General features: G+C 39.9%; 1 protein-coding gene across 39 annotated transcripts in view; it reads left to right on the top strand.

Moving 5' to 3' along the window:
• The window catches only part of PLEKHA5 (pleckstrin homology domain containing A5), a 172,107-nt gene that overhangs the window by 101,727 nt on the left and 51,466 nt on the right, over positions 1-18,914 (top strand). For 38 of the 39 annotated variants that reach the window (XR_014502593.1, XR_014502594.1, XR_014502595.1 and 35 more), the window contains 3 exons: positions 1,881-2,001; positions 8,765-8,869; positions 13,979-14,051. Coding sequence is in view for 33 of the 39 variants with exons in the window: in XM_083401812.1 (XP_083257938.1) it covers positions 1,881-2,001; positions 8,765-8,869; positions 13,979-14,051 (299 nt within the window). In the remaining 6 variants the exon portion in view is untranslated. Of the gene's footprint in view, positions 1-1,880; positions 2,002-8,764; positions 8,870-13,978; positions 18,721-18,914 lie in introns of all 39 variants that reach the window. The other variant, XR_014502598.1, reaches the window with a different exon arrangement.

Below are 18,914 nucleotides of genomic sequence, written 5' to 3' on the forward strand. Positions count from 1 at the left end.
GCTTTCCCAGCTTTTAGGAAGTGGTCCACAGACATGCATATGTGCACATCATAACAGTTGGGTAAAAATTTTATACTAGGCACAAGATACATTTCTACTAAATTAATGTTTTAAGTTGACTTATTTTAATTGTTGAATGTTTTCTGTATATTTCTGCTTCTTGCATTTTAGATCAAGTTGTAGGATTAGCATGTTTTTTTGTTAATTACATGTTCAGTAGAGAATTTTTTTAAAAGAAGCAAGGCCTGGGCAAAAAGTTTAGAATTTAAGCTTTTTAAGTTTGAAACTACTCCATCGTGCCTTTCCTTTGTGGGTGCAGGCGTGTTTAGAACCATTCTGTTTGCTTACCAAGAGGGTAAATCAGTTTTGGTGAGATCACTATGCTGTACTATACTGCACTGAGTAGGGAGCCTTTGACCCTCCAGATGTTGCTGAACTACAACTCTCATAAGCTCTGGTCATTGGTCCTGTTTGCTGGGGCTGACAGGAGTTGTATTTCAGCAACATCTTGAGATTCCCCACTCCTTACTTAACTATTGGTCAATGAGACATTGCTTCTGTTCTATTTGATTCTCCCACCCCACTCCATTTGGTCGTCATTCATTGTTCACTAAAATGAAGCCTGAATGAGTGTCATCACCACTGTTGCCATGTTATAGCAATCGGTGCCATAAATGGTGCATTTATTGAAAACCAAACAGGCCACAATGGCTGGAAAACTTAAGATCCAGTACTAAGCTACTGACCCTCCCAACACAATCAAGATACTGTTATTCTCCTGGGTTGTGGAAGGTGATTAAAAATAGCATCCTCATTATTTAATCCCCCCCCCCCATATCACAAGACCACATACTTTTCACCAGTTCATCCTCTCTGTTCATTTTGTGGATGGCTTAGTACACAATCAGTTTGCTGTTTTCCCCAGTCCAAACTGTCTCAAGCTTGTTTTGAAACTCTACTGTCTACTGTCCAGCATATTCACAGATGAGACTTCAGCTTTGCTCTCTTGGCCTGACTTCTGCTTTTCCTTGCATAGCTTCTCAACCCTGCTCCTCCTAGATGCATTTGGCTTACTAATATTTCCCTGCTATCCTCTTGACTTCTCTCTCCTTTTGACTACCAGCATTTCCTTATTTGTCTCTGGTGATTTTGCTGTCATTCAAGAAATTCAGATCTTTAAAAAGAGCAGAGTAATTAAGTTTACCTTCTAGTTGTAGTTCTAACAGTATCAATAATATACTTGTATGCCTGGATCAATACTTGAGGGATAGAGATTGGCCTCTCAAAGAATGCAGGAGGAATGGAAGTCTTGCCAAGCTCTTGATTGCTCTAGGCATACCTGAACTCATCCATTGCAAAGGCTTACAGCTACAGCGAATCAACCTGTAACTTCATTTTGCATAGATTTTCTAAGCATTTGTATGCAGCTGAGTTACTAAAGTGGTCAGTCGTTCTGTTAATACAGGTTTGTGTATCCAGGAGAATGTGCATACCAAATTCATCCAAGCCTTTTCGTTCTTTTCCAGTACTCATGCAGGCATGAGAAGGTAGTGCTGGAAGTAGGAGAAAGAAAGGCAGGAGATCCTCTGGAAAAGAAACCAAAAGCTTCACTATACCTTAGGGATAATGTCATGCATGTATGTAAATAAATTGTCTAGATTGCAGTTGTTCTATTTTTAGAGACTGATCTATTGAAAATCCACAAAGCATAATTTAACAACATAGTTTTTTCTTTAAAGATTTGCACAATTCTGCTGCAGCATCTGGGAAATTGTATGAATAGCATATATACCCTTTACGAAAGGACAGCTACAGATGCTTTTTTAATAGCAGTCTACATACACAGCAGGTTCTAGTCTTGTTGCATATTCTATTTTCAGGACTGCAGCAACTATGTCATCTGAAGAAAAGAAAGACCGGCAAGTAAACATGATAGGTGAATCTGCACACTATAATTTGACATCGGATTATGCTGCACATCCAATGAGTCCTCTGGGCAGAGTAAGTTACTACATCCAACATGTATTATTTATTAGTCTACAATTATTCAGCTAGTTGGTAAAACATGGCACAGAGAAACAATTACATATACATTTCGAGACAATCAACTCATTTCTAGAAATAACCAAAGCTTGTTTGTATGCTTTTAAGGCACTTGGGCCTGTGATTTTAATTTGAAATAAAAAATGTCTGAAAACATCACTTTTCCATCTTTTAGATGAGATGCCTTCCCAGGTTGACTAGCTCCATCTGCCCCTCACTTCCCTCTACAGCAAGTGCAGAAACAACCTTCTTGACCGTTGAACGAATTCTTGGTTTTGTCCACTCAGTCTGCCAAAGCCTGTTTCGGCACGCAGGTGCAGTCTGTATTTCACAGAGGGTTTGGTACCCATTGGCTACCCTCACCTGGTTTTGCCAGCCAGTTGAAGCCATTCCCAAATGTGGCTGCTGTTGCTTGCCAACAGCTTCTAGGAGTCACAGGTGATAGCTGAGTGCAGGGTGGGGACCAAAGATGTATAGGCTACCTCAGAAGGAGCATGACATGTCCCCCATCAGAGGTACTACCCCTCCCCTAACACTCCATACACATTTAAATATGTATGACTGAGATAAACATATCTACTTCCTATGTTTCCTCTTTGTTGAATTTTTGACTGTAATGCCTTCATGGCAGGGACCTCTGGCACTTCATTTGTGTGAGTGGCATTCACAGCCTGGAATTATAAAAACAAAATAATTGTATATGCATCTCCAGGTGATGCACTGGGTGAGAATTTTTGTTCTCTAGCTCATTTGGATTTTATACCACCTACAGTGCAGGATTAGAGCTGTTTTGTGTCCAGATTTTAATGTTGACATCTGGGCATTCTCTGTCTTTGGCAGCTTATTCCCTCATATTACAATCTAATGAGATGGGAGAGTCACTTTCATGGCTGAAAGTGTCCACATGAGAATGATTGATACTTTCATTTAGCTCACAGAAAAAGCACTTGTGCTGCTGGGCCACTCAACACACACATCTTTTTCTAGTGTGTTAATTGTTCCCATATGATAGTTTGACACAAATGAGTGCCTCACAGAAGTGTCCCTATACTTTAAACTGCAGCATGAGGTCAAGCTCTGTTTCCTCTTCTGCTTCTGTAAATAGCCAGAGCCTGCGTGGCTGCCTGCTTTTATATCATACTTCCAGTTGCTGCTGGTGGTAATACAGAATGAAGAGAAACGAAGGATTGTGATTTCTCCTTGGAGATCATTAATGTGCCTCAAGTTAACTGCTATCTTGTAGCCATCTTTTGCTTTGAAGTGTTCTGCCACAACTGATTGATTAGATGGGCTTAGTTCATTTGAAACTGTTTCAGCTGTGTGGTGGGGAGATGGAGTTTAGAAGGTTCAATGCTCTTGTTAAGAACAAACCTGAGACCCACTTCCTAACTTGTAAAGAAAAGTGTGTGTTCCATTCACAGCTGAGGGAAAAAATTAATAGTATTTTTATCTCCAGTGTGTGTCTCATGAAACTCCATAAAGCTGTATTCTTCCTACGACTGCCCATCAAAATAAGTTATTGTGCTGCTTTTTCTTGAATTCTGAGTTTAACAAAGTAGTAAAGCAAAAGCATATTATGGCTGTTCTTCAGTGGGTGAGGTTTAAAATACATTTCAGTTCTGCAGAGCTGCTATCCAAACAGATTCAACAATTGTGCTCACACGCTGCCACCCTGTCATGGCAAGTTGTCAGACAGGGCTGCAATATAGGAGCTGCAGAGAGGGACGGCTGACCTCCACTCTTGGTGTTTTCTGCTCCTTCCACGCCCCCAAATGTGGGTGGAAGCTAGTTTTTGCATCCAGTGGGCAATTGGAATTTTGGAAATGCAACAGGCAACATAGAGAAAGCCAGCAAGACTCTGCTCACCTCTAAGCCCTTTGGTTTGTCATGGACATTATACTGTGTTTCAAGGGTGCAGCATAGGACCTTGTCCCTTGGGACTGGGCAAACCCTGGTGACCACAGGTACTATGCTTAAAGCTTTGGGCTTCTGATTCTTGACGATAAGTTCTGGTTGAACTCTGAGCTTCTTGTTTCTGTTTGAAAAAGAGCTGCATGGATTATCATTGAAACCTTGCCCCCCCCCCCATACAATTGCTCACCGTTGAAAGTTAGACTAGTGTTCACTTTACCTACTTTTATGAATGTTGGCACTCATGACAGCAGCAACACACTGTCAAGTAGGTCAGGCGTAAAATGCAACTGACATCTAATGTGCAACCAAGTGGGAATATTTTCTCATTAGTTTGTCAGCGTCTCATCCTCTTGATGAGCGAGGCAACAGCACTAAATAAACAAAGTACGAAGGGGGTATGCTGTAATATATACTTGTACTGTATTGGCTGTATTAGCCTCCCTGTTGTATTAATCAGCATGACTTACAAGGATGATACCCAGTGAAATTATTATGACCACTGTGGAAGAGTGTGTTCATATGAAACACAACAAGACTAGAAGAGGTGATTTGTAGTTTCTGGGAGGAGTAGGAAAAACTTCGATCTAGATCTTTGGAGATTAAAGTTGTGTTTTCTAGATTATATCTGCAGTGCCCCAGTTCATACATTTGCAGCAATGGAAAGCGGATATGTGGAGCAAGTCTCTGCCCCTGAATATGATCTGGGTCCTCTTTACAAGATCTTCCTCCACGTTGAAGTCTCTTTATCTATCTGTTTGTTCATAGCATTTGTACTCTTCTCTTCAGCAAAAAGTGTCAGTGCTGGAGAGAGGGGCTTGTACTGTTAAAAGAAAGAAAGAAAGAAAGAAAGAGAAAGAAAGAAAGAAAAGTGCCCAGCTACTTTGCGCGTGTGCACCCACCCACACCCACCCTGAAAAGCTTGATAACTTGTGTCTGGATTTTCACTTTTTGAAATATGGCAACCCTAGGCTAAAGGCAAGCACCTATGGTAGGAAAACCCTCCTGGTCCACAGCAGCAGGTATACAGTGCCTTATAAAGTTTGTACAACAAAACAGAGCCTGATCATCACACTCCCCAGCCCACCTAAGAAGAGGCTGTGTATGACTGGGTAGGGGTGGGAGCAAGGATCCAAAAACTTAGCCTTCTTTGACTGGCTTTCCCAGTGTAGAGACCCCAGCCTAGGGAACAGTTCTTTTTTACTTCAACAGAAGAAAATCAACGGGAAAATGCCCAAATGTATTTTCTCTCAAAAATGACCTGACATGTTTCAAACTTGACAAGTCCAATATATATATATATATATATATATATATATATATATATAACATATAAAAAAGAGGCAGCTTTCTTTATTCACCTTCCATCTCTCTAAACTTTTTTTTAGAGATATTTTTTGGTCACAAATTGGTGAAGCTCTTGTTCCTGGAATGCATATGAATTCATTCCAGTGTGATGGTACTGAACACTTGCCTATACTGTAAAGAGTACCAGGATATAATGAACTCAGCCCTCCAGATGTTTTGGGACTACAACTCCCATCATCCCTAGCTAACAGGACCCAGGGTCAGGGATGATGGGAATTGTAGTCTCAAAACATCTGGAGGGCCGAGTTTGCCTATGCCTGATATAATGGACAAGATATAATCTTGTCCAGGGAAGCCCCAGACATAACTTGATGAAACTAATGCCAAGTTTCCAACAATGTAACAAAGAGGTTTGTTTGCCCCATATTTTTTTTTGCAAGCTTTGCTTTAACTACTTCCTGGGTGAATGTCCATCCATTCCTTATGTACCAAGGTCTAAAACAAAAGAGGCATTGGGGGAAATATGGTGAAAAAAATGTGAGCATGCCTTCAGAAATCGTTGGCAGATTGGGGGCATTTTTTACGTATTGCTACTGGTTTCATATAACCTCCAATGAGGAGGTTCAAAGCCATGGAAAATCCTTCCTCTGCAACCACATAATTGTTTGCAGATTCAGAAACCCTTCACTATGTTAGTTCACATTTCAGAAAACCATCTTCTGAGAAAGTGCTTAAAACAGCACATGAAGGGAAAGACTGCTGACAGTCAAGTCTACTTTAAACACTAAGCAGTACATTTGCAGTTTTGTGTAACTCAGTTGATAGAGCATGAGACTCTTAATCTCAGGGTTGTGGGTTCGAGCTCCATGCTGGGCAAAGGATTCCTGCATTGCACGGGGTCAGACTAGATGACCCTTGTGGTCCCTTCCAGCTCCACAATTCTATGATCTAGTACTGTGCATGCCCATTATCTAAGTAAGTAAGTAAGGCACTAGTTGGAAAACAAGGTCTGTACTGCTTCGCACTATAAAAGTGCACACCTCTTGTTGTATATGGGTGCTAGGATTTACTTGATACCACTGAGTATTTGAGTTCCTAGAATGGTTCTGTTAGCTAGAATCGGAAGGAAATCATCAGTGCACTGATTCAGTTACCGTAATGCATATTCACAGTTGTGGGTAAGATGTGTGTGACTGTAAAGATTCACTTTGAGTTCCATGTTGTTCCTTGTACAAAAGTGAGCAAGTTTATATCCCAAGTCCCCAACAGATGTTTGATTGTCATATTCCATTTATTATTTATTCCTTAAGGTTTAGCATCCTCCGGTAGATTAGAAAAACAGTGGGGTGTCACCACTGCTCTTGTACCCTTTCCTGCTTAATGAGCAGGCTTGTTCAGTCACATCACTTTTACTTTGAGACATTCTGAGAGACATTGATCACTAATCAGCTCTCTAATGGACTGTATGTCACAGAAATATATGCAATAGTTATAAAAATTAATGGAGCTTGATTGTACAGAAGTGAGCAGAGTCTTCTTATGAGAATACACGATACAAAGAGCTGAGGTTACGGAGTGGGTCAAACGTTGGCATTTAATTCATGTCAGGGTATTAATAGGCTCTGGAATGTGCAGCATAACTGTTAAGCATTTTCTTCAATGGTTTTGCTGAATTTTTAACCAGTGTCTCTAACTTTTCCTGAAGTTTTGCAAGTTGTAGTATTTATCTAAGAATGTTTTTTTTAAAGTTGTTTTTGCTTCTTTGGCGCTATTCACATATTTCAGTTCTATTGCACCTAGAATAGTATCCACGAAGAGAGCAGTAGCAGACCTCAGATATGCTCCCTCCAACCCTCTCCTCTCCCTGTAAAAACATGTGAACAGCCAAATAGGAGATGCTGCAGTTATTTCAGCCCATTAAGGTTTCACTTTTTGCAGTGAGAGAAGAAACCTAAAAGGAGTGATCCCAAAACTCATTCCCACTGTCTCTCCAGGAATGATCCTAGACAAGGGGGAAGGAACTGAACAAAGTGAGCTTTGTTCAGTTGCTTTGGTTTCACATTAATCTAATAAAGGTTTTAACCAATCTCTCACAAAAATGCTTATTTCACACTTTTGAAAGTAAGGTATCATGATTAAAGTATGTTTTTAACCCTCTGGTTTTATATTAGATTTCCTCTGATGTACATTGTCAGTTAAAAGGTGCTGGGAGAGGGATTCATTTCCTTCCCTGCTTTGAATTGCCTTCACTAGTGTTTTTTGAAACCTCTTTATAAATTGTTGTCTCCTTGCCAATGGACCGTGTTTTCCAGACATTCCCTGGATAGCACTTTCACTAGCAAACATCTAATAAGTTGCATTCATTGTATCAGTGGTGTAGCTGACAGTACACGATGTACACCGTTCTTTGCTACTCAAGGGCAACTTGAGAGAGATTGAATATGACCTTATTCATCTTTTCTAAGTGTGGGCCTGCTGGTTCATGCTACTGCATCCCAGTTCACCTTTGCTCCTTCAATCAGTCTCAAAGACCTGCAAAAACGGCTATCAGGGAAATACCAGAGTGAAACAGACTTAATCGCTTATTAATTCTGGTTTCTGTGGTGTGCAACTTGTGGAAGTTGATTTAGCAGATAATCTTCTCCGTGTTAGATTCCCAATTTGTCAAGAGCTGAGCAAAAGAGTGACATGACCATTGCCATCTTGAATTTGTAACATATGCACCCAACCTGCCTACTCCAATAATAATAATATTTTATTTATATCCTGCCCTCCCCAGCCAAAGCTGGGCTCAGAGCGGCTAACAACCGTAAAATGATACAACATTCTAAAATAATTTCATTATAAAATCAGTTTAAATCAGATTAATGGCGACCATTGGGCTAGAGTTCTGTGAGGATTACCAAAGGAGGGAGTCAGGCTGTGCCCTGGCCAAAGGCCTGGTGGAACAGCTCCGTCTTGCAGGCCCTGCGGAAAGATGTCAAGTTTATAGAAGATTATAGAAGCCATGGAGCTGGTCTATTGTATTTGTGTGAATTGCAACACAGAAAGAATTGAATCAGTCAAGTGGAAACTCAAATCTCCTTGTGATTTTAACCCACCCCAACCTGTTTTGATTTTCTGCTGAGGTCTGTCTTCTCTATTTTTAGTTCTCTTCCTAGAATCTCTACTGCATTTAATGTTTTGGCCCTTTTAAAAAGTAGTGCTATGTTTATGTAATATCCCATTAAGTCCCAATTTAAATGTTTTGATCCTGATCTGTCCTGGGATTTGTTTCTTTCCCTCTGTAGAAAACTTCAAGAAATGCCTAAACCAGCAAAACCTACAAGGCAGTTACTTATTTACCCAACTAACAGAATAAAGCTGTTTCTTAACAAGTCCTGAGGGGATCACATGATGAGGAGCAACTGTGTCTCTCTGAGGATAGCCATGCATGTGTATTTATTCAATGTAAAAGATATTGGCGTTGCATTTTCTAATCCTTTTAATTTAATTTTTTTAGACATCACGCTCTTCAAAGAAAGTTCATAATTTTGGGAAGAGGTCAAATTCAATAAAAAGGAATCCCAATGCACCTGTTGTTCGACGAGGCTGGCTTTATAAGCAGGTATTATTCCTTCCTGAATATGATATAGATAATAACAACTTTATCTGAATTGATGTGTTTGTAATTATGGGTGGTAACCTCTTCCAATACACACTTTTAATATTCCTCAATATATGATGATGGAAATTTGCTAATGGCATGCCCGAGAGAATCCTGTAATTGCAAATTAGTGATTTCCCTTTTTGAGTTTCTTGGCGAAAATGGTGTAAGGGTTTGCTGGCCCTATTAGTGAATATTCCATTTGAGACACAGCAGTAATTTCAGGGTTGTATCCAGTGCTGTTCAAGTGGAGTTCTGTTTGCACAGTGTTTCTTTTCTTAGAAACATTGTTTCTATTCCTCCCCCTGACAAAGAATGCTTCAACCCTCTGGAACTAATTGTCAGGGCATGTGAGGGGCTGGAAAGAAAGTTCCTTGTCTCCCCAGAGCTCTCCAGGCACATGTAGTCCCTGAAAAAACTTCTAAGGGCTTGGTTGTTTTATTGAACAATGTGGGGTGGGACATGAGGGGTTGCCAGGGGGGCATGAGGGGGTTGCCCCAAACTGGGCTCAGAATCTTAGTGAAGGCAACGTAAGGACGTTGGTGGAAATAACCCCCCACGTGCTCCACCTGTGCCTCATTCCTCTTTGTTGAAGGGGCCATTGTGGAGAGGCTTTTCAGTAGTACAGGTAGATATTACCTCCCACGAACTTCCTTAAATTATCATCTTATTCAAGCCCCTGGCTCAGATTTCAGGGTGATAGGAACCTACCTATGTCCCGTGTTCTGGGATCAGTAGTGACAGGTTTAGCTCACACTCCAGCGGTGTCATCAAGTGACAGGCTTCAATTTCACCCATTTTTTAAATGTTGCTAAAAATCACCTAACACTTTTGCTTTACCCAAGCTTTCATCTTTGCAGTATAACTCAATTGGCATTCTATATTTTGCGACGTCTATTGATGAAACCTGTTCATGGAGTCAGGAACATTGTTACTTTGATTGCATTTTTAAGTTACTAGATGTTGCTGAAAGAGTTTCATTAAATGACAATCAATAATGCCAGCTACAGCCTTTAAGCAGCTGTCACAGGGCAGAACTTCTGCTTTTATTTTTGTATTAATGAACTAAGTAATTGAGTATGGAGTTTATTGGCGGCTAGTCACGGAATAGAAATTAGACAACTCTTTGAGATCTACATGGCTTGTGCACCCTATTTTTCTCTGAAGAAAGCTTATAACATCTGGAATAAGATAATTGCTTCCGTACTTTAGCTTTTTGATACAGCCGAATATTTTGCTTGTAACTAGTTTGAAGCACTGTTTATATAACACACTAAAGGTAATCCCACTGTCAAACTTTAAAAAAAATAAATATTAAGCGTCAGACATGTACAGGGGGTGAGATGTTTTGAATCCCTATGCCAGAAGTCTCCTGCACATGCAAAACTAAGTCAGACTGGATAGCTCAGTTGGTTGGAGAATAGTGCAGATAATGCCAAGGTTGCAGGTTTGATCTCCGTATGGGTTAACTTAGTATTCCTGCCTTGCAGGGGGTTGGACTAGATGACCCTCAGGGTCACTTCCAACTCTACATTCTATGAGTCTAACATCTGGAGACCCCAGGATGGGAAATGCTGATATATAAACTAGTTTTCCATTTATAGTGCCCTTGAGAAAACGTTACCACATTCCGCGCAATAAAAGTTACAAACCCAGGTATATAACTATTACTTCGGCATATGCAAGATAACATGCTTGCCTCTCTTAATATGCAAAGCTAGTACTAAGCTGTAGTGCTATGGTGGGGAACTATGACCTTCCAGGTGCTGTTGGACTACAACTCCCATCATTCTCCCATCCAATGGGAGCTGGGGTCAAGCAAACTCTTAGAAGTACCTTTCCTCTCAATATTCAGGGGGAAAACCACTTTCTTTTAAATAAAAAAAAGGATAATCTGCCAAAATACTGTAGAACCAAACTAGCCATGCCACACGTTCCCCATCTATGCTATAGCATAGTCATATACTACAGTTAGTTGTTTTATTAACGGCATTTATACTCTGTCTGTTCAACATTATTCATCCTACCAAAGTAATAAGAAACAAATGTATTCTGTAAAAAAGAGGGAGGGAACCTACATGCTAGCACAACAAACGAAAGCATCACTTCAAATAGATAATAAAATCAAAACTGCCCTAATTCTTTTTATTTAATTTATGAAAGCAGCTTAACATGAAGAGTTCTTAAAAGCTTGAGAAAAGTGTTTGCCTGGCATTTAAATGACAGCAACAAGGGTGCCAGGTGGGGTTCCTCAAGGAGGGCATTCCAAAACCCAGGAGTCACCCTGAAAGCGTTCTCTCTCTCTGGTCACCAGCTGTCACAACTCCACATAACGGCGGTGCCTAGAGAGAGATTCAAATGACATTCTTGAAGTACAAGCAAATTGATATGAGAGTGACAGGCCAACAGGTATATGAGTTCTAAGCTATGCAGAGTTTTAAAAGTTAAGATGAGAACTTTGAATTGAGTTTGGAAGCTTACAGGGACCCAGTGGATTTGTTGCAATACAAATGAGATATTATCTCTTCACCGAGTCAATGTTAGTGATCTGGTGCGCTCTCGCTCTCTCTCTCTCTCTCTCTGTGTGTGTGCTTAAGACTATCTATTTTGAATAAATAGACTACCTGCATTTTTAAAACTGTTGTCAGCTTCAAATACTTTTAGGTACAAAATTTGCATCAGTACTTAAAATATGTTGAGAGATGCATTTGGAATATGTGAGTTAAAAACAAAACAAACAAGACAGAACAGATAACAAAAATAAAATACCCCCACCAACAATTTTTTTAGTAATCATTAAATGCTTGGGAAAGTAGCATATTTGTTTGAAAGAAGATTGTCAGAGGAGAAGCTGGCACCTTGAGTAGAATTTGGGGTTAGAAGTCCATAAAATTCCTAAGTAAAAGTGGAACATCTAAATACTTGCTTTTCTACTTAGGGGTGCATAACTTGAGAACAAGAAAATGAACACATCTGATGAGAGATCTTAGCAAAATAGTATACCAACTGCCCTTTTCTGTTTTAAGAATATTCAGAGATTTGGCATTCATTATTCTGCCACCCCTAAATATCATCTCAAGCCCATTCATCAGGAGAGTACTTAAAATTCACTAAAACCTTTTCTTCTTTAGGCCGATATTAACATATTTATTAAATTTTATTATCGGAGGATGCACACACACAGCTGTGGTGGCGGTAGCCATTCATTCTGTGAAACACATTGCAAATTGATTATAGACATAAAAGCAAATAAAATTACTTCAGGAATAAAGTTTTTTGTATCTGGAGGCATTTACTTGACAGTAACAGTATGGCCGATAAGAAGAGTAAAAACACTTTATGGGAAATGTGTTTTCTTTTCCCACATTTTATTGTTCTTTATATCCTGCCTTTCCTCCAAGGAGCTTAAGCTGGCATACATTATTCTCTTCTCTCTCCTCCTATTTTCCCCCCACAACAACCCTTTGAAGTAGACTAGGCTGACATTGTTTCCATAAGAAGCTGCCTTATACGGAGCAAACCATTGGTTTATCCAGCCCAGTATTGACATAGGAAGCTGCCTTATATTTGGCCAGACTGTTAGCCCGTCTATCCCAATTTTGGCTACTCTCAGTGGCAGCAGTTCTCTGGGGTCTCTGGCGGAGTTAATCTCCCATCACCACCTACATGAACCTTTTTGAGATTGTAGGAATTGAAGCCGGAACCTACCCCAGTGCTGCCTGTTCTGTCAGCAGCTCTCCCAAGATCTCCGGTAGTGATGTTAGATCCCTAAGTAGTGATGTTAGAATGAGAATGTGTGAACCTCCGCATGCAAAGGATGTGCTCTTCACTGAGCAAAAGTCTCTCACCCTGAAGTTCCAGAAGTATCCATCTACAGAGCTTTTATAGCTACCTTCCACATAAGTTAAATTAGGAGCTTGTGGGTTTGGCACTAGTTGCTTCTTCACTGTACCACTAAGAGTGTGCACATTTTTGAAAGAACTGGGGCTTTTAGCATTCTAAATCTGTCGGGTTTCTAGATACTCAGTTTGCTGCTCAGTGGCATCTCCTTGCAACCAGGAAGGATTTGTAAGTGATGAGATGCCCACCATCTGTGAAGTCTTCTTCAGGCACCTGAGGACTGGCTATAATTGCTTGGGTGAAATGGACAGTTGTTCTCTGCTTACTCAGGGCTGGTTTACACAAACATGTATATTACTTGGTCTCATTGCTCAACTGTTCTCAGATAAATGTGCCTCTACTGAAAATTACTATGTGGTGACAAAGAAGAGCCCTGCTGGACTAGGACAAAGGTCTCTCTAGCCAAGCATCCCAAACACAGTGGCCGACCAATGCATCTGGAAAGCCCATGTGGGCTATAAGTCATTTTATGCAATTGTTTCCAGCAACTGTTTTTCAGAGCCATCCTCTGCGAAGTGCATGTTTCCAAATAAGATCCTAAAGATAAGAAGATTAACATTTTGAGAAATTAATTTATGAGATAAATCACTCTCTCTCAAGCATATGCAACTTGTTCTTCAGAGGTATGCTGCATTTGATCATGGCAATAGCATCTAGACACTATCTGAGGAGGAGTTCTATTTGTGGTGATGAACCTTTAGTGGCTTCCTCACAGATATAACAGTGCTACAGTCAACCAGTGAAATCACTCACAAACGCTGTATAATGACTTCGCAGTCGAGGTGCTGAACTCTGGCTTTTAGAGTGGAGGCTTGGTGAGCTTCAGCTCACATTAAACCTTTGACCTAGGACAGGCACCACATTCATCTGTGGTGAGGAGGGCAAGGCAGCAGTGACACTTTTCTTTTATATATTCCATATAACTTCTGAAGAAGACCTTGTATTGGTAGCACATACTTCCCATTACATGACCCCCCCCCCCAAAGCAAAAGGGTGTCAGGAAGGGGCCTGCATTTTGCTCACAGCAAGTCCAGGTGCCACCTCAAGAGTCACAAGAGGGAGATGCTGGCTCTTATTTTGCCAGTTTCCTTAATGTGTTATTGTCTGTTAAATGTCATCAAAGCCTTTAAATTGTTGATTCTTATGCATTGTGTGTTTGATTTCATACAGGATAGCACTGGCATGAAGCTATGGAAGAAGCGATGGTTTGTTCTGTCCGATCTGTGCCTCTTCTATTATCGGGGTAAGTTTCTAATTGTTAGAGGCTAACCTAGGTCTTCCAAAGATGACATACGTTGAACTTTTAAAATAAAGGTTTTGAAACTGTCCTGCTGATATAAACTTAAAAGGGCTAATTTAACCCTAAACTTAACGTGCTCCACAGAACATGTGTGGTTATTTGATGAGAACTGCATCATAAGACAAGACTGTGTAAAGGAACTCTCTGAATTGCAGTGTAAATAATGTAACTTCTTTTCTTTCTGTTGACCTGATGCACTGCCAGAGGCTATGTCTGATGTCGTTTCCTATTATTCCACCCATTTGCAAACAAAATAATTCTTGCATCTGCAAGAATTTAGAAAATTGGGATTTTGTAAAGTTCGCAAACTTGACTGTTGTGCCCAGAGAACCCTCCTATTCCTCTTAATTCACTGGTTCCATGCAATAAGGCAGTTCTAAGTGCTTTTTGTGTAGCTGGGGTGTGTGTGTGTGTGTGTGAGTGTGATGTGAAGAAGCAGGTTTACAAGAAGCTTAACTACAAGCGACCCAGGGCAACTCTTTTTAAAGCGTTCCCCCCATGTAACGTGTTGACATTGTAAACCAGGGATGGGGAACCTGCAGTCCTCCAGGGGTTAGCTACAACTTCTACCATCCTGGCCATTAGCCATTCCAAAAACTTTTCTAGAGTCACAGATCCCCGACCCTTGTTCTGAATAGAACTATTCTTCCCCTGTTCTATGGCCTTTGGAATGAAAAGTGTGCCTGTACCTTGTTCACCATCAATGGCTACATGAAAGTCTTTCATGAGCTGAAAGTATTTATAGGATTAATGTTTGCTGTTTCAGTCCATTATACATTAAATAGGCATTACTGAGGGATAACCATTCTCCTTCCAGCTGATTCTCATGATAATTATAAACCAAAAACATTCAGAATAGCAATCTTTTTGTTGTCTTGATAACTCGGCACTGCATTTGATGTTTATGGCCTGTAGATCCAGTAAACTGTGACTAGACTGGACAGTTTGGCAAAGATCATGGTGGGCTTCAAAAGTAAATATAACATTTGAAACATTTAATATAAGTTAAGCTCTTAGTAACTTTGTCCTTTATTATCTAACTTTTTGCAGTATAATACTCTAAAATTCTCCAGCTTGCCCCAGTACAAGATCTACAAACTTCTAAAAATATATTTTACATTGTTTATGCTTAAGATGTGCAAAACGCCATGTTAATGTTAAAGTGTTCTGCATATCTGTGGTCTATATGTATTACGTGTCTTGAAACAACTATCAAGCCCAGCCTCAAGTCAAAATGGCAGTCTGTCAATCTGAGATGGAAGGAGTTGTTTAAGTAAGGCCAAATCAGCAGTAATTGAATATTGGCTGTTCATTGTATGAGAGGTAGTAAGGGGAAAATATCAGGAAGGGTTAAACTTTTGAGTTTGGGTGATGAAATTCAGAGCATCCATTGATGAAACCAAGAAAATTAATACACAATTCATGTTATCGAAATGAAGTGGGAATCAAGATTTTGCAATATCATAACAGCAATCTGTAAAACGTAAAAGAAATCATTTGAAATTGAGTTAATCCCTCTGCAAAATGACCATTATAAACATTTAGGGTAATTTTAAGCACCAAAGTTCTCATGCAGTAACAACTTAATGAATTCAGAATCATTGTGTGGATTTTTCCTTTTAAAAAGAAAGATTATAGGTTGTTGAAAAAACCAAGCCACTGCTGAGTCAAAATTAGTGTAACTGTAATACTGTAATTTTAGACATGGAGACTTTGGTTGAGCTAAAATTGTACTATAATTAGGTAGGTGGCCAGATTGTTGGTGGGTTTTCCTGCTTAGAAGAAAAATCAGCTTAGCTTTCTTCACACAAGTATGCAACTTCTTCATTCAGGGCAACCATTTTAGCTTTTTTGAGAAATATCCCATTGTGCACATCGAGAATATTAATCATAGCCTAGTACAAAAGTTTTACTTATCTGTGTTGCTAATTCTCTTCAATATTTTCCACTTGATTAAATTATTGGTTTTAGGCTAGATAAGAAATATAAAAACTGATCTGCTTAGATTGCATGAATAAATAAACCAAAGCTATTTATATACCCATCCTCTGGGAAGCAATTGAAGCAGATGGAGTTAGATAACCAGATGTTCTAGTAATCATTTGCAAGCATTAGTAATGGTTATGAGAACACATCAGACATATTAACCCTCACCTATTCATGTTTGAATGCTAAGTTTTGTTTTGTTTTATTTTAAAAACTTAGATTATACTTAATATGTATGCTTATAATACCAATTGATAAAGGTTGTGTAGGTTCACACAGAGTTCTCTACAGTCATACCTCGGGATGAATACGCTTCAGATTAAATATTTTCGGGTTGCGCTCCACAGCAACCCAGAAGTAACTGAGTGCATTACTTCCAAGTTTCGCCGCTCGCACATGCGCAGAAGCTCAAAATGACATCACATGCATGCGTGGAAGCGGCGAAACATGACCTGCACATGCGCAGTCACGTCTTACATTTGCTTCAGGATGCTACTGGGGCTCCGGAACGGATCTCGTTCGCATCCAGAGGTACCACTGTATTTCTGATTTGGACCTCTCTCGGTTGCTAAGAAGAATAGTTTTGAGGGAGAGTGTGGTTCTCTAATTTTGTTTCCTCCCATCTTTTCTGATTTGGAGGGTGTGGATCCCTGAAGCAGAATGTGCGCGGAAAGCAACTATGCTCTTTCCTGTCATTTTGGGCTGGGATTTTCTCTGATTGATCTTGCTTTCCTTCAGCTTGGTCCTTGGGAAACTTTAAAACACATGACAGGTCCAAGTTGCTGTCCTTGTTTTTTTCTTCCTGTCACCTGAAACTGCTTTGTCCTTCTTCAGTCTTGCATAGTGCATTTTCTTCTGCAGCAGTTCTAAAGCATCAGAAGTGGAAGCTTGGGTTCATTTGTACTTTTAAAACAGCACTTGTTATTTAATATAATATGAGAATACAAGTCCCTACCCCAGAGAGTTTGCTATCTAAGGAGAGAGGAACAAGGGAGAAAAAAGAGGAAATTGAGGCAATTAAACAGGAGAAGAATAGGCAATCTTCACCAGATGTTGCATCCGATAAGTTGGACTATGGTCCACAGATGTATATGCCATAATAAATTTATTAGTCCTCTGACACCTTCAATACAATGGTTTTTTTGGCAATTATTTCAGTTTCATTTACTTAGATTTAGCTACAGTAGAATAACATACCGGTAATATGTTTAGAGCTGCTACCATCACTTTAGTAGTGTTGCAGTTTAACTGTAATTGGACTTGTTATAGTTATAATGACAGAGAGGCAATCTATAAAACTTAAAATAAATTTATACTTACATAGCATTTCCCCCAATTGCTCAAATCACACTTACTCAGTAATCCTTATAATGATCCAATAAACTAGTCCAGTGTTCTTAACTCCATGTTATAGATGGAGGACTGGATTTTGAGGAATCCTGACTTGTCTGGGGCCGGAAGTTTGTAATTGAGCTAAGATTTGAACCACAGGTTTCCTAGCCTGTAGTTCATGCTTTCAGCGACAACATACTATGCTAGGTTGGACTGGGTCGCATATCCCATACATTCTGTGCCAGGGAGCTGTGCAGATCTCCACTCTGTTCTGCATCAGCACTTTAAGCAAAACCCACTCCAAACACAGAGAGCCTTCATTTATTTATGTTTGGTAAGTTACAAACTGTTTTTCTATTCCTGGCAGAGGCTTGCTATTCTGGTATTGTAAAAACTCTGTTTTTCAGCATCCTTTTTATTGCTTTTGCTGGAGGATAAAAGACCAATTTCACCTTTGTTGCAAGCAACAGAGCATTCTAATTGAATAAGCATTCTAATTGAAGGCCTAGGATAAAAGAGTCTTCTTTTATTTATTGTTTCCTTTTTATTTTCTATGTGAAAATAAAAATAGATGCAGGAGGCAAAGAAATCTGTGGACAAAAGCTCATCTAAAGGGAATTTATAATACAATGTTGGTACAGTAAATAAATTCAGTATAAAAGTGGTTGTGTACATATCTACTAGAAATAATACCTGGCCATAATTCACTCAAAATTAGGTAGTTTTATTTGTGGTATAGATTGATAAGAGGTTTTCTGCCAGAACAGGGGGATCCAATTCTTTTAAAGAGTTTCCCCCTTAGTAGAGAAAAGTCTCAAAGCTTGCCTCAGTGTGGGTAATAGAGAGCAATCACTGGCCTCTTGCTACAGTACACTTTGAATGGAGTCACCATCTATTTATTGTCTGGCTGTGGGTAGAGCCAGGCCATGTCATAGACCAACAACAGGAGGGGGCTGTATATGAAACATAGAACATATACTTTGGGAAGAAAGCACTAAGCCACAAAGCTGGATCTTGATTTGGAAACCATTGTTTTCAGGGAGCTGCAATTGCACCTGCACTAGGCTTCTTGTCACAGATATACCTTAATTTTGGATATACTCCCGTCAATTTCTTCTCTCTCGTTTCACCATTCCCAGCCTTGGTTCTGCCACTGCCAGTTGTGTTCCAAGGTTGATGCTGTGAACCAGCCAGTAGTGGTTGGTTTACCTTTCTTTTCTCCAGCGAAACTAGTATTTCTACTAATCATTGTGTCTACATGGATTTGATTGGTTTCCACAGGTCTCGAGAGCCAGTGTGGTGTAGTGGTTGAGAGCGGTAGTCTCGTAATCTGAGGAACCGGGTTCATGTCTCCGCTCCTCCACATGCAGCTGCTGGGTGACCTTGGGCCAGTCACACTTCCTTGAAGTCTCTCAGCCCCACTCACCTCACAGAGTGTTTGTTGTGGGGGAGGAAGGGAAAGGAAAATGTTAGCCGCTTTGAGACTTC

The sequence above is a fragment of the Podarcis tiliguerta genome, assembly GCF_965153285.1.
Source record: "Podarcis tiliguerta genome assembly, chromosome: 10".
In the NCBI taxonomy this organism is placed as follows: Eukaryota; Metazoa; Chordata; class Lepidosauria; order Squamata; family Lacertidae; genus Podarcis; species Podarcis tiliguerta.